Below are 24,889 nucleotides of genomic sequence, written 5' to 3'. Positions count from 1 at the left end.
AACTGGCCCAACCTGCCCAGAAAAGACAACATGCATTTCCAAAGACTGCAATGGTAACAAAAATTGACTAATATTAAAGTTTTTCTAATTATAAACTACGAGTATAAAGGGGTATATATATAAATTTATACATACACATACTGTTCCCTGCACAGAACTGGAGACAGGACTAGGGATGGCAAATGATATAAAGCACAGGTACTTTAGATAGATTTGGATATAACCATGGAAGAAAACTCTTAAAAACACTTTGGCAGATACTGCTGCAAATGAGCTGAGCCTGGTGAATTTTCTTTGTATTCAATTGCCGACATGAATTTCCTGAGCAAAACCCACCCAAACATAAAAACACCATGGAAACAAACAAAGACAGTAGAAAACATATACATTCACACATGGGAAAAATACAAGAGGAACTACGTTCTGATGTAATTTTCGGAATGGACAGCATGATGCATACTTCCCGACCCTGTAACATGGGTTAATCTTTTCAGTAAGGAGGTTTCCACTCCAAAAGCAGTGAAGTCTTAGATATTTGTAAATCAAGAGACATTTTAACTACCATGCTACTGGACATAGAGCAGTCAGCAAAGTAAGGGCAATAAGCAGAAAGTTGCCAAATCCTGTGTAGGACACAGGACGCCGCTTTTCTGTCTTTGAGACATCTTTGGAGCAGAGATTCACCAGCTGCTTCTTGGTTTCCCCACCACACAAGAAAGGCAATCAGCTGCAATGTGTACCTCATGAAGCTCATACTGCCTGGCTGGTGGGCTCAGCCATATCATTTCATCCAGAGGAGCAGGCAGAAGCCTTCCTCTACAAACACCCTTGTCCACTCACCTAGCAACCCATAAAAGAGAATAAATCAACTCTGTGGCATTCCTGGGCTTCTACTTGATGCAGATAATTCAACTGAACGTAAGAAAGTGCATTATGTGCCTTTGCCAGCCCTGATCTATCATGAGAGCTAAGAAAATAGTTTGCTGGAAATATAGTAATATAAATACTTTTTAAGGGATATTCTGTATCAGCTCCTGTACAGCACACTAGTGTATTTATAGTTCTCTAGTCAGTAAATACAGTCATATTTAGATTACAGATACTAACAACATATTAGGAGGTACTAAGCAACCTCTACAGTTTTGATTTCAGGAATAAGGCCTCCCCAGATGATTTAATAAAGCACTAAGTGAACAAGGCTTTGTATTCACTGAATGATAACTCCATTTCTTTCAGTAAAGTGGAAACCAGTTCCCGCAAGAGCCTGAGATGTGCTGAAGGCAACAACAGTAAATTGCCAAAAAGGTTATTGATGGGAGGGAGAGAGAGAGAGACGGAAGAAGTCAGTGTGCTGATTCTCAAACGAACAGAAAATTAAATCAGCACTATTCCAGTTGGCACTGCTGATTTTACAGAACAGCCAAACTATCAGGGAAATCTCTTTGGTCATTAACAAAAATTTATGGTGATTTACAAGCCTATTGAATGTGCCAATATTTTTGCTATATATTTTGCTTACACACCCAATAGATACTCCCAGGGTATTATGAAACTACTTGCTAGACATTCTGAACAGCCCATACTACACACTCGTGTAAACAGAGAGTTCAGTTTTCACACTAATCACTATTTTCAATTATTTCATCTATCCCCACCTTCCTTATCTGTGATTTTAGAGTTGATTGTAGGAAACTGGCAAGGGACATCTTCAGAGCGATACTTAAAAGCAAAATGCCTTTCATTTCAGGCAGCCAGTTCAGCATCTTACAGCAGTAACTGTGTAACTTTAGTTTCTGTGCAATACTTGAAGCAGCTGTTGTACAATCTATTGAATTTTCTATCAGGAACAAAACCTTGATTGAAATATAGTATTAAAATCAAAATCCTTTTTTCAAGAAATGAATGAACATCAAGATGCATGATGATACTGCTCCTTCCCTTCCCCTCTTCCAATTAAAGCTAATATTCCTTTCAACAGTTTTACAGCAATAAGCAAATTCAATAATGAATTTACGGTGCCTTCAAACATTTCGATCTCAGGACAAAACTACCCAGAGAACCTTGTACAGCATAAAAAGAACAATGGAGGTGCACAATACCTCTGAAGCTGACAAGAACGCAACCACAGTGTTCAGGTATGGCTCAGGTTCACAGACCACTGCTTATCATTTTGACCCATTTTGACAATTCTACTTGCAAATGTGCTCAGTTTCTAGAGCCTCGGTCATGCTGCCTACATACCTCTCACTTTTGCACTTACAAATCACGTTATCATTCTAACTCTTAAAATTGGCAATGCAAAGTGGAAACAAATGCAAGCTCTAGTTAAGATAAATTCCAAGCAACTTAAGCAAAGCCAGTTTAGTGCAAACCAATTAGAATTAGAGCACCATATATAAAATAAAAACATATTTTGGAAAAAGCTGTTTTAGGAAGTTTTCTACAGGGATACCTTTCTTTGACTGACACCAATTTTGTAACACAAAATCTTCAGATACCACAGACTACTAAGTATTTTCAGTTCACATAATTTAAAACATTAATATGAAAAGTTCTTGACATTAAAAGCAGGAAATAATGCTTGGTCTCAACTGCAACAGAGTTGGAACCCCAGAGAAATGTTACCTGTGCAGCAGACACACAAGCAACTCACACTATTCACAAAGTATCAAAGTACAAATAATTATATTTAATATTTAGTCAAGTCATTGCTGTTCATATGACTGTCAGTAATTTATATAATGACAACTGTGAGCAATGCTCCTAACATTTAGTAGAATCCAGCATTACACTGTAAAGCGTACTTCCAAGTGACTACAATATTAAGCAGTAAGATATATTTTGTAAGATTTGTCTTTTCACAGGTTCATTGGGATGATGGTAGAAGCAAAAACCTGAGACCACTAAATGCTAACAGTCTATGAACGGTGTTTAAAGATTTGGAAATCAGTCATCATCAGAAGTGTTTATTTAAAAATGACGTATGATATAATGTGCAAGTAAGTACGATATAACATGCAAGTCTCCACAAAGAACTGAGAACAGATATTTTGTATTTACCTTTGGTATTCCGGAAGTGTCAAGCCAGTTTGTGAAGATACTTTCCACAGTTAACCCGGACCTTGAATAAATAAACAAAAAAGTTAGAGGACACACACAAAACCAACAATTTTTCATGTGACAATTAACCACATAGAAGCTGAGCAAAACCTTGAATACCAAGTACTAGCTGTAATGCAGTAATAAATTCTTTATTTTTTAATGGATAATACCATCAGAAGTAGTATGAGCAAGTTAAAGACAGATCCATTTTTTGTGTGTTTTAAAAAAAGGATAAATTCAGAACTTATGAATATTGACAGAGAAAGTGTAAGATGGTAAACTACAGTCATGAAACATAAATTCTGAACAGGTGTTTGACTTTTTGAGTAGAGTGTATTATAGAAGCAGCCTAAATGTAAATACAGAAAGAAGATGAAATGAAACAAAGCTTCTTTAAACTTAAGGATTTTAAAAGGCACTGATGGATTTTAATCCTCAGAATTACTGAGTATCTAATATATTTCAGTTTCATTTTCATCTTTTCTGCACTTCCCCGGTTATACCGTGATAACATTCACAGGGAATTCACAGTATAGTCTGGAGACTCAACTACGATGAAGTATAAGTAGTTTGTCATGATCAAGCTGTAAGGACTAAAATAAACACATGCTAATTATGTGTGCATTCATTAATTATACTTCCTCTTTTGTTTTTGTAAGAAATTTCTGTTGAATTCACTTAAGCCCAGGTTTAAAACTTCCCAAAATTCAGAGAAGTAAATTTAAAGTAAATTAGTGTTCATGCTGCATTCCAATACTGAAAATGCTCAACACTTGAGTAAGCTCTCTATGAATGTAAATATTCTGAGAAGCAAAATTGATGTGCACAGTCCTGTGCATAGTAATGCCTTGGCAAGATTCACTGTAGTACTCGCAGCTACTTTGATGTGTATAATGTAGACCCGTAACCAACAAAGCACCCATGAAAAGAACACCCTTTTTGAGGTTTGAGGTCTGAAGTGGGAAGGCAAGCATCTCAAGACAATTTTTAATAGAGTTACATGACAAAGAAGCCTGTTTGCCTTTTTTTTTTTTTTCCACATACCCTGACAAAACTCTGCTTAAAATACTGACCATAAAGGAAGCTTATTTATGTACTGTATCAGTGACTATGAAGGATTTGTAATGAATCCATCAGTCATTTTTACTGAATGATTTTAAAACACCTTAAAAGATTAACTTTCACTATGCCAATGGGAGACAGATCAATCACTGTTATGCCTGACACGCAAATGGGAAAACCAATGCTTAGAGAGCTTATGGAGTCTCAAAAGCAGTCAAGCAATATGCTATTGGATGACACAGTCAACACAGTCAACACAGTTGAGTAAAAAATTCCATGTGTTTACTGATCATAGCAATTACTTTAAAAAAAAAAAAAAAAAAAAAAAGGCTAGTTTCTTTTGGAATGACCAAAGATTTAAATTATTGATATTAACATGTGTAGCAGCAGCACTTATCCAGACATGGGTTATAGCCTGACATAGATATTCTTTGATGAATCCAGGATGAGAAATTTACCCTCCATCTCTCAGCAGTACTATGCATGTATTCCTTTGAGGTAGAATTAACAGTTACGTCCTCCATTCCACACCATCATGCTGATAGATCTGCCATCCCTACTACCACTTAGCAGATTTCTGAAGGAAGCCTCATTAAAATGAGCAGGTCCACTTGACAGAGTAAAATTCTGCTAATGTGAATAAAGGCTGGGAGCATCTGATGAAAATATCTGATGAGAGTCAGCTGACTAGGCATTGAGAAATCGTTCAACAGTACCACAGAATATACACAATCTGGTCCTAATAGATTTGTCCAAAAGAAATTTTAGACAGGAATTTTGTAACAAAGGCAAAAAGCAATCACCAAGGGCCTTAAACGTTAAAAAAAAAAGCCTGTACTAACAAATGCTGCCCTATGTCTTTCAGCTACCAGGATATGCTTGTACACACAGGATATAGCATCCTAGTGAAAACTGTAAGAAGATACTGATTAAAGAAAAAGAACATTCCTGTCACAACAATAGTGCCATCTAATGCTTTCAGTCTCTATTCTTTTAATAGATTTTTTCAGGTTTTGATCAGTTTTATATTATGGTGCAGGCCAAGAAGGTTTAATGTAGAAACACGACTAGCCTATTCGCTGCCAGTAACATGTTTTGACAGTTCATGCAGTTTAGGTCCCAGCCTTTCTTGCAGTGTCTTTACAAGTAAGGGATGACATTATTAGCCTGGCTGAAATTACTTAAAAAGTCACATAAGAAGAATGATTTCCAAAGAGAAAAATAAATCTTCCCAATCACTGTCTGAAATGACAAAATACATCTTGAAAGCATTAGGAGATGTTAGAGTGCCACAGACCAATAGATCAGTAAATAAATAAATACCTTATATCACATGATTTAAATAATCTCAACATTCAAGTAGAAGCATTTTTACATGGCCAGGATTCTGAATTTTCAGGAAATTGCCATTCTGCATGCCTGATCACTATGGAAATTGATTTTACACAGATAACTGAGCATAGACACCATGGTTGTAATGGGGTGGTGTTCTACGTTCAAGTGAATTACTTACGTCTAGGTTTGGTCAGCTTTTAATAGTACCTTGTTATTTGTGGAAATTTAGAGCATTTGAATGCCAGATCCTTCATGCAGTGTTATAAATATTGGTGTTTAATCTAAGTTAGTTAGCTGAGTCCTTTTCAAAAGGAATAGAGAAAGCAAAGTATCTCCAAACAGTCAGTCAATTCACTTTCTTTGAGATAAAACAACATTTTTTTCTTTAGTGCTTTCTTACTGTTGGTTAGTGCAGAAAGCACATACAGGACTAGCTTAAAACTGGATACATAAATTTTATACAGCCAAAGGTAGATTGGCTGGATCATACCACTTACTCTGTCTCAAATAGAATAATTAGAATAACAATTTTTTATTTATTATTGCATGAATCAAAACCAACACAGCTTTGTGTATCAGTGCTGAACCAGAGCTAGCAGATACGAAAAAATACCTTTACTTGTGCATTTAATTGTTTTATTTATGGATAAGAAACACAGCTTTACATTGCCACTTTCTCCATTTCTTTTTCAGAACTGAAAGAAAGATTAATAATCAAGATTTCCTTGGGAAAAAAATAAATAAATCTATGTGAAACAATAACACTGCTTTTGCTACGTAGTACCTTTATTTATTATATACTCTCCCCTCCCCCCCTTTATTTTTTTAAGCCAACAATGGCTCATTTCAAAACACTGGCTTTGAAATAAGCTGATGAAACTGAAAGGAATAGCACTGTCCCGACAACACACTAATCTAGGCAGGAACACCACTTGTAAGTTGTTTAGTCTCTCCTGAAACTTTGACATATTTCTCAAGGGCAAAAACTACAACACTGCCATTACTCTGCCTACCACCTTCAGCTTTCAGCTAAAAATCCTTTCATATTCCCATATGCAGTTTATTTGTTTGCATTTTCACACACTTTTTTGTTTGCTTTTTTGTCCCCAATTTAGGACATTCTTGTTAACATTCATCCAAAAAAAATGTATATATATATATATTCAAAAGTTAACATATAACTTTCTTTTCCAAATATATTAGTAATACATTTATAGAATATAACAAAGACCAACTATGAATGTATTGAGGGTCAGTGCTTAACTGAGAAATCCTTGGAAGAATTTCCACCAACTTGCACCAGCCAAGGGCACTTAAAACCTGCTTATGTTGCATTTAAGCATCTGTATGAACTTAAATCTGGTGTGTTACTGATTTGCTGAACTGTCTTCTGGTTAAGGTACTGCACTGGGCTATGGGAATCTGGGTTTAGTTGATTTGCACTACAACAGAGTTCTGTCAAGACCGCACAGTTTCTTTAATTGCTTTGTTCCACAGTTCCTTGCTGTAAAGTAAGAATTCGAGTGCACGCATTAACTCATCATCCCTTGTCAATTTGTTTAGACTATAACCTGATCAGCCAAGTACTGACCTCCTAACATCCATCCATACAGTACTGGCCAGATGCAATGCTTCAGAAAAACCTTTGTAAAATACTGATGATAATTTCAAGGTTAGCATCATAAAAGACGTCTACATAGCAGCTCAAGGAAGAGACTGAATCTCGTCCCTTCAGAATAAAATTTTGCAGCAAATAAACAGAGCTCATGAAAGCACATAGCTTTTTTGGGTGGAGAGGGGTGGGAGTGGGGTGTTAAAGGAAGACAAGAAGTAAACATATCCAGCTAAAAATACTTCAATGAGCAGATCTGCTGATTTGCTTCATCTGTATACATACATTCATTTACATTGATCATTTTCAAAGTGAGCCATTCCAGCTATATGGAGGCATAGTCAGGGCAAATCAAAGAGTAGTGACAGATCAGTGACTCTGTCAAGTACCTTCCAGATATGTGTTTGTTTTCTGTGTTTGTTTGTTTTGTGTCCAGCATATATATCATAGAATCAGAATATCCTGAGTCGAAAGGGACCCACCAGGATCATCAAGTCCAACTCCTGGCTTCACACAGGACCACCCAAAAATATTATATATTCTGGCTTTAAAAAAAAATGGAGGAATCAAAAACAATGAAAAAAAGCAAACAAACACAAAACCAAACCAAATAAAATCAAAAACCTTTCCCAATGATTTGCTTTGGGTGTTGGGTGCCTACCAGCTCTTAGCCTCCATCAAAATCAACCCTTTCTTGTCACGTAGCCTTTAATGTTAGTATCCCAGAGATCAAGTATGAAAGAAAGACACATATACCTATGTAGAACAGTGCCTTGAAATCACAGCGTTATTTTAACATTGATTTGTTACTTAACTGACGATTTATAAAGACATTGAAGGAATGTGGTGGTTAGTAAGACTGAGTTATTAACAGTACAAATAGCAGAGATGGAACACAAGCCTTCCTTTGTCTACTATGCATTATTAGAACAATCACTTTATTAGTCCTCTTGCTTATGTTATTGAATAAAACTGAATAAAAAAAAATACCACCAGGAAACCCCAAAGAACAGAACTGACCTACTCAAAAAGTGCTTGTGCACTCATAAAGAGCACAAGCATCTGCACCTCTGATTTATCTGAGGCTGGTGAAACTCACCCTGTGCTACAGGGCCTTAAAAACACTGAGTTTTTGCATGGCTCACATGTTAGACAGATGTGGAAAGGATCAATTTACAGCAAGGAATACAGCTGTAAGCCTTGGGGGAAAAGGAACCACTGGGAGTTTTAATCAAATTTAGTGCACCATGCTACACAGACATGTAAGAGGGGTTTTCTTGTTGGTTGGTTGTTTTTCTTTTTTTTGAAGAAACTGCAGTTTCTTCATATATAATATGAAAATATATATGAGCAAAAGAGATGCCTCAGTTACAAGTGAGTAGTATGGTAGATTTGTTACAGAAAGGCCAAGTTAATGTAGGGCTATAGCCACTGCATATTACACTTTAAAAGAATTTGAAAATGGATAAGGATGACATAGACAGGTATTTGTTTGTTCGTCTTGCCATTAGCCCCTTAATTGGAAAAAAATGTATCTTCAAGGCAAGGTAGAAGATGCTAAAGGACAAAAAGGTAGTGCTAGGCCTGTCTGATGTCAGTGTTCAGCCACAGTCCAGAAATAGAAGGATCCTGTCTTGCAGAGTGGATTCCTATAGCTAGGAAAATTGAGTCAGAGCAGGCAGTGAAGTAGCCCTGTAGGCATGTAGGTCTCCTCCTCTGAGTACAGAAGGCAGGAAAAATCAGTGACTGCCACTTAAGCAATTGCGTCTGTATTTTGGAACTGTTCATTATTGGGAATGTACTAAAAAACTCCTGTAACTAAAAATTAAAGGACTTATGTACTGGAAGAAAGAGAATCTTTTAGATATAGTCTGCTGTATCAAAAAGCAGAAGATAATGTAGCACTACTCAAAGGTAATAATTACAGAAAATTTCCACACCACTGTATGATTGCTTTCTGCCAGTTCTAACGCTGTTCTCATTACAAAAGTCTCCCATGAGCCAAATTCTACTCTTAGCTACATTAGTTTGCCTCCGTTGGCACAGCTGAGAATAAGCTTGGCTTGTTTCCATACTACTAATTTATTTATTTTATTATTTTTTTAAGTCCAGCCTCCATTGCAATATTAGAGTGCTTAGTGTTTTTCAAGTAAGCAGTGTTTAGTTTCAAGGAACGTGCATATGCAGCACAGTTTGAGGTAGCACAGAACAAAACAACAATTAAGCAGTGTTGGATTCAAAATTCTGCTAAAGACTGTCTGTATCATCTTCAGCCAGTCACACACAGGAGGATTTTGAAGGACTTGTGTGACACTGGGTTTCCATTAGCATTTTCCATCTTTTCCCCATTTGCACACAGTGTCACAGGGAGGGGATGGTTCCAGACTACTACTTGTGGAAAAAAAAAAAAAAACACAAAACAACAACCATCTTCTCTGCTCTACCAGATCCAGGGCAAAGCTGTGGCCCCCTCACTCTAAGGCACCATGTGCCAAGAGCAGCTGGCAGGAGGATCAAAAATTAAGTTGAGCAGCTGTGCCTAGCTCTTCAGATCACATAGCAAACACAAGATCTCAGTGCTGCCCTAATATGAGAGTTAAAGGCAGAGCTAAACGACTGCGGGAAGCACAGAATAGCAACATCACGAGTCTTGTATTTTTGTGTGTATACATAAAAATGAGAATTTAGAGAGAAAGAGACACACATATGCTTGGAAAAAACATTCAGAATATTACTGAATGAAATTCTATTATTTATGGCTAGCACTGTTGAAATTTAGGTCTATTTTCTACTTTTTCTTTTAACCTTCGTAGCCTGGTTCTCACTTACTCTCTTTGTTCAGGTATGTCTTCCAACAGCATGGAAAGAAAATCCTGGAAAATTAACAAAGCACCACAGTTAGTATGTTTATGAATAGGTAGCTGCACATCTACATTGCTAGTGAGAGAGAGATTTTTAAAGACAGCAGACAGAAGAACGATAAGAACAAAGTTTATGTATCTGCTCTGGTGTTATACTGCTCAATTACTTACACAACACACATTATGTTTGTCAGTTTTCCAACCCACTCAGGGAAAAAGTGTCAATATTGATAGAAAACGGGCTTGAAAAGCCTGCTGACTATTTTAACACAATCCTACGTTCCCTTTTTTATTTAATCTATAATACACATACAAACTATATTTAAAGCTGTTAAAAGTTATACTTTGACACATACTCAAAGGCTAAGAAACACCAGAGTTAAGAGCATCACTTGCATTCTCTTCACTGCGCTTGTTATCACATTGTCTTTAATTATAAGATCATGCTTGTTTTTCTTTTCTTTTATGCACATTCCTGAACAGAAGACAACACCTACTTCTCATTCCCTGACAAAATTCATGTTGCTGTGAACCAACACTAAGCAAATTCTTCAAAGAGAAGGGAGATAGAATTTCATGAATTTAGAAGGAAAGTGCTATGCCAGGGTAACAGTATTACTATCATCCTCACAAAAAACCAAACAAACAAACAAACAAAAAACAGCCCTCTTCATAGAAACTACAGATGACATCACTCAAAGGTTCTCTGGCACCCCATGCTATACAAGACATTCACCCTAGTTTTAATGGCAATCACTTTGACACAATGCACTCCTCTGAATAACCTCATACGGAGATGATTTATTAATATGAATTATTTGTGTATCTACTATTTCATAAAGCAATCCACTTTATTAATACTAATTTCTGTGGAGACAAATTTCATAGCGTAATGATGTTCCTCACTGCAAGAGTAGAGGCTGATTTCTAATTCTGAGTACTTGCTTTCTAAGGTCTTGAAGAATGTTTTCTAAAATACGGAAAACTTTAATTTATGGACTGTTACAGCATTCAACCGAAGATGCTGTTCTTCTGTGTGACCCTGGCGTTGTTACAGAACCAAAGAAAGAGTGATTACACAACTGAAACAACTGAGTAACACTGTTAAGTCTTCCACCTTTACATTATAATCAAGATCCAGACTATATTGCAGTGGCTGCACAGTCTGCTTATGAATGAAGTTGAATTACAGAGTGCTGAGGCTCACTGTGGCAAGAGTGCCATAACTAACTGCCCTAGCACTGGTTCTGTCCAACTACAGTGCATTGCTCCCTGGATGATAAGGCATGAGATTCTGTGACTTGCTACTACTACTTGTAGTTCTGTCCCATTGTTCTGTATATCAGTAGAGAACTTTTGTCCCCTTCCACTTGTGGAAGCTTTCCTGGAGGTACAGAGTAAGCTTACACATAAATGAAGAACATAAAAAATGTAGAAAAGATCACCATTAGAAATGTTTCCAACACTTAAGCATCTGAAAAGTTATATAGAAGTGGTCAACCTTGCCACTGTGCACAGACTGGGTATACATTAATGCAGCCAGATTCAATGATTGGATTGCATCATTTTTTTGTAATCAGTCTAATTGTATACTTGAAAATATTGTTGGTATTAATGGCAGTTTTATATTCTGTGCATTTAATGTGATATTAAACATATCCTTTGTGATTAAAGCTGTCTTCGTCTCACCAAATACGTGTTAAGAATATAAATAATTCTACACTTTTTTTAAAATAAGGATTAATCTCTTCTGTTTTATTTTAACTGCTTCTATTTCAATGCTCCAAAACAGAATAGGAAAACAAATCACCACTTACCTCATATTTACGTGTCTTTTAATGCTTGCCTATTATCAAGTCTGCCTGACACATCCCTTTATAGGTCTGAAGTTTCAGTTGCTTATAATTTTGTCAAACTTTAACCATCTGGAGTGAAATTTCATCCTCAGGCTATTTTTGTCTTCCTCTCCAGATAAAACAGTTCAGAAGGGTTCAATATTAAATTTAGAGGATGTACTCTTTTTAAGCTTTGATGCCATTTCTTTAAGAGATTCTAGTGACCTTATACTTTGAAGCAAAGACTTGTGGATGGGTGGCCAGAGTAGTTGCAATCATAAAACAAAATACAGTTTGCATTTTGTCTTTGTGACAAGTAATTCAATGAAGTCAGAAACAAAATAGGAGTTAGCAATCAGATCACTGCAGTGCTGAATTATTAACAAACTGGCTTACATTCATATTATTCAATTATTTTATAATATTTAATAATAGACTATTATTATTAAATAATTTCAGTTCCCTAGCTACTTCTGTTGTTCTTTCCGGGCTGGAAACCCAGAGGCTAGAAAACAACTTTTCCCTATACACAGAAACTGTTATTCTGAATTTTGTGAAATTTTCTTTGGCTAAACTGAAAAAGCCTTTGAAAAATGAGTTCACACATGTTCACAAAGGATTTGCTAATTCCCTAAAGACCATATTGTATTCCCATATTCCAGACCGAAGCCAACAATCTTCCTCACAACTGCAACTCTGGGCTGCTGCTGACCACATCAAATCTGGACACACACTGTGCACTGAGATCGAGGAGGTTTCCTTGCAACATTAACACATGTAGCACGTCTGGGTCAAAGGCAGAGTGGGGACCCAATGACTAAGAAGAAGGTTGAGGGATACGACTTTGAGAACACTGGGCATGAAGGCTACTTGAAGCAGTAACTAGGCAGATACAAGTTTAGAACACCTTTAATTCCACAGCTAAAGAGCTATATGATTAATCCAGTTCTTGTACTGAGCAATTAACCTGCATGATTTCACCATGAACTGTTTTGCAGCAACCCACAGCTACCCATCTCTGATCACACATGTTGATGTTAAATACAGAACACTGAATGTTAAATAATCCTCTTCATCAAAAGCACAAATCTAGAGATTTCTAGTACTCTATTTCCAGTGCTCTTGTGACCAACAATAATTTTAGTTCAACTCTCTAACCAAAATATAAATGGGGGTGTATAAAAGCAATGGAGATTTTGTGACTTGAGATGATACATCTGAAAGGACTTTCAGTTGGCAACAAATAAAAACCAAATGCATTTACATCCAACTCCTTACGGAAACTAGCATCTCAAACTATCCTCATCAATCACACAGCTTGTAAATGACTTAACTAAATGGCTAACATTATTTTGTCCCTTTTTTGGGGGAAAAATAAATAATGAGCACCCTTCCTAGGACTCTGTTTATTTTGAATTCACTCTCCATAATGCTTCTACAAAGACTATGACTTCCCATCAATAGAAAGCATTCTCAAACTCCCCAACTTCATGCTCTATTACCAGGGAGCAACCATTAGCCAGACAGCTTAACAGTTTAAGTCCCAGGCTGTGGATCTTCAACTGATTCTCATCGAAAGCAAAACTTGTTGCCCATTTACCCCACGCCAATGAACTGCAATCAGATCACTAGTAATTCTCTAAAGAAAAAAGACTGGCTATTGTGGCAAACATGAAAACATAGCACTTGAGAAGGGTGTGACTAGCATCTTCTGGTAAATCTTTTTGTGGATATTTAAGGTGGTATCAGCCTCTTGATGTCCTTTCCCCCACATTTATCCTATTGACATATCCCTGTAGTAGAGGGGACATGTCAAAACACCTTAGAGCAAACACAAGCTCATTTGGGGACCATGTAAATTGGAAAAAGTATGTGGATTGTCACTTAACTCACTGAACAAAGTGTTGGCATTCCTCCTTGCCTTATTGATGCAAAAGTTCAAAGTAGAGCCTAGGCAGGGAAGTAAAGAAATCCAAGCTTGTACATGCCTTCTGCTAACACTTTGACTCTAGAGCCTAAGTTACAGAATCACAGAATCATCTAGGTTGGAAGAGACTTCCAAGATCACTGAGTCCAACCTCTGACCTAACACTAACAAGTTCTCCAGTAAACCATATCACTAAGCTATGTTGTCTCAAACTCATTTGAAAAGTTTCACTTTCTTCAGAAGTTACACAAATTCTCACTGTCCACTAAAAATGCTAAATATAACACTGCCTAAAATATTGAAATAAACACAGATTCTTTCTATTTAACATGCATAAACATTAAAAACATATATATATATGCCTATGAAAAAGATGAAGAATTATATGTTATATATCAACAGTTCTACATACAGCTCTTAATCATTCCTTCAACTCCTGTTTAACACTATCCAGCAGAAAATCATATGTAAGATGTATTTGATTGTGTATTTAAATTACATCCACCTAACTCAAGCAAAAGCTGGAGCTGTGATTCAGCAGGTACCAAGAAAACCCACACACTCTTGAAATATTCCCTTGCCACTTTGTTGAGATCACAATTAAAGAATTTATCATTTTTTTCCAGTCAAATGATATTGCTTAACAAACTATCAAGCAGTTTTAAGCTTGAAGGATGCTAAATGGAAGCTAAGCAAATACAAAAACTTTAGGTCAGCAGAGGTGTGAGAGACTACTACAGCAGAAATGGAAATGTAAAAAGATATTCCACAGCATATGACCAAAGTTTGAGACTTAGTATGTTCAGCAGCAATGGGAAGAACTTGTGTACTGTATCAGAAAGGGTCGTGGCATTTTCATACATATGGATCTTTTCCCTGACAGAAAGCAATTCTACTTGTAAAACTTACTACTCCTTTTAAGATCTTCACGCCTGAGACAAGAGGTACCAACAGCATTCTCCTCAAGAAACTGGCTGCTCTTGGCTTGGACTGGCACACGCTTCGTTGGGTTAGAAACTGGCTGGATAGCCGGGCCCAAAGAGTTGTGGTAAATGGAGTCAAGTCCAGTTGGAGGCCAGTCACTAGTGGCGTCCCCCAGGGCTCGGTGCTGGGGCCGGTCCTCTTTAACATCTTCATCAATGATCTGGACGAGGGCATTGAGTGCACCCTCAGTAAGTTTGCAGATGACACCAAGTTAGGTGCATGTGTCGATCTGCTCGAGGGTAGGAAGGCTCTGCAGGAGGATCTGGAGAGGCTGCACCGATGGGCTGAGGTCAACTGCATGAAGTTTAACAAGGCCAAGTGCCGGGTCCTGCACCTGGGGCGTAATAACCCCAAGCAGAGCTACAGGCTGGGAGATGAGTGGTTGGAGAGCTGCCAGGCGGAGAAGGACCTGGGAGTGATAGTGGACAGTCGGCTGAATATGAGCCAGCAGTGTGCTCAGGTGGCCAAGAAGGCCAACAGCATCCTGGCTTGTATCAGAAATAGTGTGACCAGCAGGGCTAGGGAGGTGATCGTCCCCCTGTACTCGGCTCTGGTGAGGCCGCACCTCGAGTACTGTGTTCAGTTTTGGGCCCCTCGCTACAAGAAGGACATCGAGGTGCTTGAGCGGGTCCAAAGAAGGGCGACGAAGCTGGTGAGGGGCCTGGAGAACAAGTCCTACGAGGAGCGGCTGAAGGAGCTGGGCTTATTCAGCCTGGAGAAGAGGAGGCTCAGGGGCGACCTTATCGCTCTCTACAGATACCTTAAAGGAGGCTGTAGAGAGGTGGGGGTTGGTCTGTTCTCCCACGTGCCTGGTGACAGGACGAGGGGGAATGGGCTAAAGTTGCGCCAGGGGAGTTTTAGGTTAGATGTTAGGAAGAGCTTCTTTACTGAAAGGGTTGTGAGGCATTGGAACAGGCTGCCCAGGGAGGTGGTGGAGTCACCATCCCTGGAAGTCTTCAAAAGACGTTTAGATGTAGAGCTTAGGGATATGGTTTAGTGGGGACTGTTAGTGTTAGGTTAGAGGTTGGACTCGATGATCTTGAGGTCTCTTCCAACCTAGAAATTCTGTGATTCTGTGAAAATATGCTTGGATTTTTATATATCTATTTTGTTGGACATTAAACATGTGACACATTAGCAGACTTCTTCATCTTTCATTCGTATTAGACTTGATTATAAAACTTGTGGACTCCTCTTAGTTTCACTCCTCTCTGCTATCTTCTCCAGCTCCAGTATTCCTACTTCATTATGATCTCTTTATCCTTTAAAATACACAGTTTATTAATTATGAAAACAGTATATCAGAAAAAATAGGATGTTTTTTTTACACCATGTTAAGCATTTTTTTAACCCAGTCATACTGATGCTTCAAGAGCCTCACAGATTCCTTCTTTAAAGATACTTCTACCTCAATTGAAGATATAGCCTAAAGCTAAATAGATTTTATGTATTAACAAAATATGTTGTCAAAATGTGCAGTGCAACTAACTGATTCATAAATTAATCAGTTGCCATATAAATTAAAAATTCAAACACAGCAAATCTGAAGTTAAAATGTCTGAGCTTGTAAAGTGATTTTATTTCCTTATCTTTGTTAAGACTTAAAATCCACACCAAGCCCACTGATGTCAACAGTTGTTCACTCAGGCTTACAGGTCAGCAAGCATGGAACAGCTGAGGCCAAACTGCAAAGATAAAAGTTTAACTAAAAGAATTATGTAAAGAAAATATTCTAGAGGTTGAAACACCAAAATACACACAGATTGCATGCTTAGGCTTCCAGTTCTAGTTAAAGCAAATAGACAGTTGTATGACTATTTGTGTGTGCAGACACCAATTTTTGGTATAACAAGATTATAATGATATTTACATGTGTAAATGGGTGTGCAGGAACATGTTGATGAAGGTATATGCACTGAGCTTGGATCCATACATCTACCTTTAATATTTTCAAATATAACATAAATTAAGATTTTTTGCAGTGCTGTCTTCTTAACTGTCATTTTACTAGAGCAAATTGTAGCTTTGTCAGATTGGGTGAACACTTCAGACCTCAGGTTATTATTACAGCAGATAGAACTACATGAAAATGAAAGCCTGCAAACAATTCAGCTCCCAAGGTGTTCTTGTTTCAATATCAAACTGAACAACATCTTTAACTTCATTAAGAATATCAGCAACTTGCCCTCCTTTCTATTTATTTCTAGTCAGGGAACACTACATTCATTATTTTAAAAAGTTCTTTCAAAGCAGCTACTAAGTGAATACTCCCAGAGAAAGGAAAATGGAAGATTTATTTTTTTTTTAAATCCTTCTCAAAATTCCAGACTTGTTTTACTTGTCCATTGATAACTCAACTAAAATAAACAAAAATTACTATTAAAAACATACCAAGCATGTAATCGAAATGAAGGAAAAAAAAAAAAAACTGATTAATGTTTCACATCTGAAGTCATTTCCTTGCACCTGCAGTTCTCATCTAGGAAAAATACTACAAACACCACTGAAGACAAGACTGGTATTCAGAATGTGGGCAATTATTTTCCCTGTTTTTACTTTCCTTCTTCCCCACAATTCCTAAAGCTCGGAACCTTTACAATTATTTTGGGCAAGGTGAAGGTACAACACTCTGACATTTAGACATGCCACTCATACCTCTGTTTATTTTAAATCTTTTATTCATTTAAACCCCAACAGCATGTTTCTTCAAGAAGGAACTTGAATAATAAACTTTGTACTAACTTGACTTCATTGCTTCTGCATTTTCAGTTCCTGCTGTGATTATCTCCCTATACCAGACACCAACTAAATATAATCTTTAAGATTTCTTACAGAGAAAGTAAATACATTTCCAGTTGAATCTAGCTCTATCCCCCTTACGTTTTTTACCATAGTGACCAAAAAACAGGATGATGTTAAAATTCATTCTTGCCCTGCTCTAACACTTGCCTACGCTGTGGATTGACTCTTCCAATCAGCTTCAGTAGGGATTGGATTTGGGATGCTATGGAACAAGGTAAAAGCACAAAAAGCATCACCAAAGCCTTGTGACCTCTTTATACCTGACTCTCATGGACAGGCATCTAGGAATGTTCTAGGTACCCAGCTCTTGCTAAGAATACTTACTGTATACAAGCTGTATACTTTGGTAGTACTGTACACAGTAAAAGTTACACTTCTCCACCAAATAAATCCCTTCAAATGATGGAAAGCATCTCTTTCTGACCTACATGCATAGCTACGCACTTATTGCACACATTCAAATAAAAAGTAGCCTAAGAAACCTGAAATAAAAGCATTGAATTAAACAAACAAACAAACAAACAAACAAAACACTAATAAGGTTTTTATCCAATAGCCCCAAATGGTGGTTTCTGGGTGCAGAAGCAGCATACAGTATTTCAGCTTATGAGACTAAACTTAGATAAGCTACAGACTGACATTTCGTAGCAGAGTGTTGGGCAGAAGGAGAAGTCTTTACCTGATGGTTAGTTCCATTGCAATGCAATCTAGCTACCATGAATAATAGTATACTGTGCTGGGACATTTTGCAGCATTTAGAGCCTGCTGACACAACTCATCGCCATGTCAACCAGGAGACTGATCTAAGAGCAACAAGATAGCTTTTTCGCACAAAAATCCCAGCATCAGAATACAACCAGAACAAAACACTAGGCTGCCTCTGGCTTTTGGCAGTTCCATGATTTCTGTAATTTTCCAAAAGTTTTCAACTGTGTAATAGTTGAAGCTCATATTTACGATTTCAGACACCATAATGGGACAAGGCTAGTAGAGTCACTAGCATTTTCCACTCTATGCCAAGCACAACTGGTCTGGGTCTGAGTAACATGGTACAGGAAACAGCTGCAGCAGTGGAAACACTAACACCCTCAGCACTGCAAATGTTCCTCCACGGGGCAGAGATATAGCAGTAGAGCTACTATGCCTAAATTTTGTGTGACTTGACATATGAAAGAATCCACAGGTCAGTGAGTTATTTGAAAAGAAACATAGGCACTGACGGCCCCTTCAGAGTGAGAACCAAAAAGCCATGCACACTGAACAAAGAATTACTGCCCTGGAAGAGACACAAACATCCCAGACTCCATTCACTCTCAATCAGAGACCTCTTACTCTGTGTTGCAAGGAGACATTCATCTATAATATTCACTGGTTTCAGAAATTCACTCATGGCCGTCCTCCCTCTTTTTCACTGCTCCCCACTCTCATCACATTGCTCTCACAGTTATGCCAACTATTTGTCATGTTGTGGCTTTTGTTCCAGTCCCATTTTAGCTGCATTGAGTTTAGTGAACTGGTTCACACACCTCCGCGAATGGTTGTGTTCACAGCATTACCGAAGCAACAAGCTGCTGCGCTGACTTCATCACCAATGACACGATTCCTACAACTTTGGGTTCAGAGAGCTATCCCTCCTCTACTTTCTCAAAACAAAACACTGGAGGACAAGGCCATCTCTCTTTTAATGCTATAGCACGGGTTACAGGACTCTTTCAGAAAGGCCTGGGGGAGATGAATTTCTATTTATAACTCCAGATGGGTTTTCTACTTTGGTAATAAAAAAAAAAAAAAAAGCTGTTTTAGAAAGTGTGGGAGAATGGAACATGATGAAGAAACCTTTAAAGATGCTGTGACAAGACTGTAATAACAGTGGGTGCAATGCATACAGTGCTGGGGGCACTGATTTCGTGGGAAGGATGCAGTCCTCATAGAACGACTGTGAAAATAAAAGAACTGAATGAAGCTGCATGCAGAGAGGAAGGAAATAAAGTCAGAAAATAACATGCACATACTGTTACTATTTATAGAGGTTTTCAGTTACATTCCTACTCTGTGTTTCTTCTCTGTCAGAAACAGAGTTACCTGGCAAAAGACTGAATGATCACAACCAAAGTCCTGAAGCTAAAAGAGTACAGGAGACAATTATGGGAGAACAGATGTCCTGTGTTTGAGAACATCAGTACCTATGAACATGACCTTCCCAAGTATCAAGCTGATGGTTTAAAAAAAAATCAATTACTTATATTATCTGATACTATCAGGGTATCAGATTTATGGATCACCTTGATAAACGGTATTGCCTCCCAGTAGGTAGAAATTTCATCAATATTGCTAAGCAACAATTTCATTTGTCTTTCCACCACAACCAGAAGCGGTCATCTGGACAGTCAAACAGAAAAATTTAGGTCATTTGTTTTTTCAGAAAGTGAGTAGCAACCCTAAACACAGTACCTGAGAAAGGACAAGCTGTCCATGGAACTTATAGACAAATTTTCGTAAAGAAGCAAGGTATGAAGCCCCTCCTATTCTCCTTGCCAGAGACCGCAAAAGGAAGTAACCCTGTAAGAAATTAAGCCAGAAACAAACAGGATGACATGAATTTGCTGATATCTAAAAAGAAAATAAGTTATTGTAATATTAATAAAGCAATATCAATAAAAATCAGCTTACAACACTCACCTTCAAATAGTGAACCTGCATGAAGATTTTTTCTGCTTTAAGACCATGCTTGACAATGGATGCTCCAGACTCACTCACTTCTCCTGTGCTCTCCTTGTTAGGCCTAAAATGGTAACAGACTAATGAAGTCTTGGATAAGTAAGTAAAGAAATAACTCATACACCACATGTTCTTATAGTTGAAGCACTGTGAACGTCATAGTAACTCGTGAGAAGTTCAGCTGGGGTAAAAATGAAGGCTATCACCAAGTTGGTATACACTCTTCACTGCCAGCATGACATCATGTTGCATGCCATGCTACAGTGTACAAGGAAAGTATGAACAAAGAGAAAAATAAAAAATATGCTTTGAACAAAAGGGAAGGGAAGGAAGGATATTGCAAAAATTATTTTCAACTACAGATTCTCTTCTTCTTCCTGAATGTTGGCTTACCAGCTTAAACAGCTATACTTGCAAAAATAAGCTTTTTCATTTGCATATAATACACTGCAGAAGAAACCATGCTCTGGCTTTCATTTTGCTGTTTGGTGTTGGAAGAAAAGCTCTGAATTTTTAAAAGAGGAAGCCCTACAAACACACACACACATTTGGGGTTTTCAAACAAGTATAGAACAAATCTACTTCCTCACTGCCTGACTTTAAAATGTAATATAGAATCTGGTGTGCCAGAAATTTAGGCTAGTAAACTTTGGAGGGCTCCTAGACTCTTAGAAGCATAAACGAAGATTAAAGAGAAGCTATGAATACATTGCCTCTTCTGTCCAGAAAACATGCCAGCTCACAGTGGTTTGAGAATAGATGCCTGTCTTTGCAGCCTACCCCATGACTGAAACAACATCTCCAAGTCTTCTTGTGGATTTTGAAGGGCCAGCCTCTGAAACCAAACATATTTTCCCGCAGTTCAACAGAATAGGGGCAACGCAGGCCACAGCAGTTCAGGCTTCTTCAAACCACATCATCCACACTTCTCATGAGCCAGTCCCAGTGATCAAATTTCTTTCAGAGCCATGTCTGCTTTGAGAAAAACATTCATCCTTTTGTGTGTCTGTGTAATAGTTTCTTATTGCAGTTTTCCCTGTAATAAGAAAGAGTGCTAAGACATTTTTCCTCTGCAAATGCTATGTCTAGAACCTGTACACATCAAATTCCCTACACACATTAAAGTCGCAGATAAAAGTTAACTGTTTGAAATAAAAAAAGTAAACGCAGTTTCATTTTTTCATTGTTCCTAACACAGTCCTTTACAATGCTATATTTTCTGTCTTCTATCAAGGGAGATTTTCCTTCAGCGTTGAAGTTTGGAGATGAATAACTGACATCTTATCCCATGGTAACTCCAGTTCTTCAAGACAATATAACCATTGCAGACCCACTGTAGAGGACGTGAGAGGCACCTATCTGCCGTTTGGATCACTCTCCTGAATGTAAGGCCTGCTGGAAATTCACATGCAACTTTTCATTGTTCACTGCATATACAGAAAGACAGCCAAAACGCTTCTTGCTTCTCCCATAATGAATAGTCCAGTGTATACATTTTGAAAACTAGAGCTTGAGCACAGGCTACAGGAGTCACACTAAACTGATGTAACTCCCATTATCAGAGCTATTCTAAATTAAGCAACAGCATCCTGAGAGAAGTGGTCACAGCACCGAGCCTGCCAGAGTTCAAGAAGCATTTGGACAATGCTCTCAGACACAGGGTCTGATTTTTGGGTGGTCCTGTATGGAGCCAGGAGCTGGACTCAGTGATCCTTGTGGGTCCCATCCAACTTGGGATATTCTACTATTCTGTGATTCTTTCTTTCCTCTTCCAACTTTGAGCCTGTGTAAATCCTAGTAGGTGACTAGGAAGCCATCTCTCTTCTGGATGTCGGAACTCAGGAAATTCCTGTTGTCAGGGATGTATATATACCCTAGACGATGTCTGCAGAAGTGTGTAAATATTGAGAAAGGCACCCTGTTCTGTAGTGTCAGTACTTCAGCACACTAATTTAAAGCAACACTGAGTATATTTACAACACATTGAAGGTACGGAGACTGAAAGTTTGTTACACTGACCTACAAAACCTGGCATCTAACCTAGTAGATTACGCTAGGCATAATGCTTAAGGCAAGCTGATTCAATCTATGCAATCTGCTACCTGGCATATTTTTGATACTGGCAGTATTTCTAACGAAGCAAAAGATGCTGCTTTTGCCTGCCAGGCAGAGAGCTACATTATACAAAGTAAAATTACAAATCACTTGGATGGTAATTAAATGGTCTGATGTGATCATGAAAAGGTATGCAGAGACTATGAGAGACAGTCTAAAAGGCACATTTTCTATCAGATTATTGATAAAATAAAACTTAAAACACCTATAGAGGAGGCACAGAGCATTGTTTCAGGGGGAAAACAGGTAAGGTCACTGACTTGACTCAGGTGGAACTCCGAGACAAATACAGAATTAGATGTCAACACTGGTTTGTCTTCATTAAAGATCTCAGGCTGAAGTTCAGTCACAAGGACCAGGACAAGAAACAATCTCAACACAAGTGTTTGGTGCCACTGAATGGAGTGGATTACTTAAATCTTCCTTATTTTCAAACAAGATGACAGTGTTGTCACTGATGCTGGCCACCAAAATGAGTGCCAGGACATACTTTGCAGGTGCTTTTATCATTCAGACTTGCTTCAAACTCTGTGAGAAAATGCACAGGATTTTGTCTGACATTATGTCTTTATGATATGGGCACTACATTTCAATGCCATAATTTCTTTCTTCAGTACTAAGATCTGCTGGTGCTGCCTTTCAGACCTGCTGCCTACTGAAAAGACATCTATTTCTTTCACACCTACCTTCAGTTTTTTAACAGCTAGCATCCAAGATGCTACTATAACATATTATCAAATATTCATAATAAAAAATGTAACGCTGATGATCAGTTTGCTGAGTGGCTTTCACCTCATGTGAATAGCTATTCATTTCCTTGATCAAGAGTTAATAGGATCAACTGTCAAATTTTGAGCAAGGTTTTCCTGCTGTCAGGAGAAAGCACAGAAAATCATACAGCTAGCAGGGAACAAAAAAAAAAAAAAAAAAAAAAAAGTGAAGAATAAGCTTATGCTAAGGAAGTGTGCTGGCTGGTTTTTGTCTTCCTGAGAGAATTGGCAAGAAGGGACAGCTATCATTTACTTTTAATATCCTTTCATAAAATCACAAGCCTGAACCAGCACAAGCCTCAAGACACACTCAAAACCCCATGCAATTCAAATACTCCGAATTTTCTCTCTTACAGACCAACACTGGAAAGCACACGTATATTTTCAGGTGAAAGACAAAACAGTAAATATGTAAAGAGCAAACATATTCAAGTCCATGCTACAAAACCAGTAAAAATATTTACATCTGAATTGAAAACAGAGGAAAGTCCTTAAATGCAGCCACAGGAAACTAAAGAAATCAGAGGCAGGAGCTGACAGAATCCCAAACTGGCAACATGATCCTCTCCTAAAGTGCATAGTAAAGGCATACTTTTCAGAAAATAAATGATTTGTCATTCTTTTGTATTAGGATTGAGAATACTGCTCTATGTAAAATGTAAGCAGCATGCTTATTACAGAGACTTTTGACTACTAACTGTGTAAGTCAATTGAAAACTTAAGTTTCAAATTCAAGATCATAGAATCATAGAATAGTTTGGGTTAGAAGGGACCTTTAACAATCATCTAGTTCTGCTCCCCTGCTGTGGGCAGGGACACCTTCCGCTAGACCATGAAAGCCCCATCCAGCCTGGCTTTGAACACCTCCAAGGATGGGGCATCCACAGCTTCTCTGGGCAGCCTGTGCCAGTGCCTCACTTCATAGCAAAGAATTTCCTCCTAATATCTAATCTAAATTTTCCATTTTTTAGTTTAAAACCATTACTCCTTGTCCTATCACTGTAATCCATGTCAAAGAGTCCCTCCCCATCTCTCCTGTAGGTCCCCTTCGGGTAATAGAAGGCTGCTATCAGGTCACCTCAGAGCCTTCTCTGCTCCAAACTGAACTTCCCCAACTCTCTCAGCCTGTTTTTATAGGAGAGGTGGTCCAGCCCTCTGATCATCCTCTTAGCCCTCCTCTGAACCTGCTCTAATAAGCCTATATCCTTCTTGTGCTGGGGGTCCCAGAGCTGAATGCAGTGTTCCGGGTGGGGTCTCATGAGAGTGGGGTAGAGGGCAAGAATCACCTTCCTGGACCTCCAAGATAAATAGGTACTTCCTGAATTTCAAACATACATTTTATTAAAAGTAACAACTACATAATTAACACAAAAGATAAATGTGATCCCATGCTGTTGAAAATGGAAAACATACATCCAGATAAGTGTCATATCACAAGAACCAACATTCATAAAAATAATTTATTTTAAAGAAAATAAAGCAATAAAATACAGACTGTCAGTCAATAGTTACATTTCTAGCAGCTGTACAGCAGCTAGTGGTAAGGCTTACTTTTGAATTTACAGCTATTATCAAATTGCTCACTGACTCTGCTTACAAGTAGGATATACAATTTATTAATAAGCATTAATTAAAGCAGATCATTGAAAGGCTACAGTTATGCAAAGCTGGTTACTTGTTTTCAGATGACATGAGGCCACTAAGTGGAATTTCTGTGTTGCCGAACAGTGTCCAGTGCCCAAATACACAAAGGCTTTTGGGTCTGA

The 24,889-nt window shown here is 38.0% G+C and overlaps 1 protein-coding gene across 9 annotated transcripts in view; it reads right to left on the bottom strand.

Moving 5' to 3' along the window:
* The window catches only part of AOPEP (aminopeptidase O (putative)), a 200,956-nt gene that overhangs the window by 91,995 nt on the left and 84,072 nt on the right, over positions 1–24,889 (bottom strand). For 7 of the 9 annotated variants that reach the window (XR_004745988.1, XR_004745989.1, XR_004745990.1 and 4 more), the window contains exons 8-12: positions 20,200–20,302; positions 19,972–20,079; positions 9,941–9,984; positions 3,061–3,121; positions 1,656–1,853 (exon numbers count right to left, since the gene is read on the bottom strand). Coding sequence is in view for 6 of the 9 variants with exons in the window: in XM_035309148.1 (XP_035165039.1) it covers positions 1,656–1,853; positions 3,061–3,121; positions 9,941–9,984; positions 19,972–20,079; positions 20,200–20,302 (514 nt within the window). In the remaining 3 variants the exon portion in view is untranslated. The remainder of the gene's footprint in view (positions 1–1,655; positions 1,854–3,060; positions 3,122–9,940; positions 9,985–19,971; positions 20,080–20,199; positions 20,303–24,889) is intronic. The other 2 variants (XM_035309151.1, XM_035309152.1) reach the window with 2 other exon arrangements.

Source organism: Oxyura jamaicensis, chromosome Z (assembly GCF_011077185.1).
Source record: "Oxyura jamaicensis isolate SHBP4307 breed ruddy duck chromosome Z, BPBGC_Ojam_1.0, whole genome shotgun sequence".
In the NCBI taxonomy this organism is placed as follows: Eukaryota; Metazoa; Chordata; class Aves; order Anseriformes; family Anatidae; genus Oxyura; species Oxyura jamaicensis.
The sequence above is the reverse complement of the archived record's forward strand: the minus strand, read 5'-3'. Positions and strand labels throughout refer to the sequence as shown.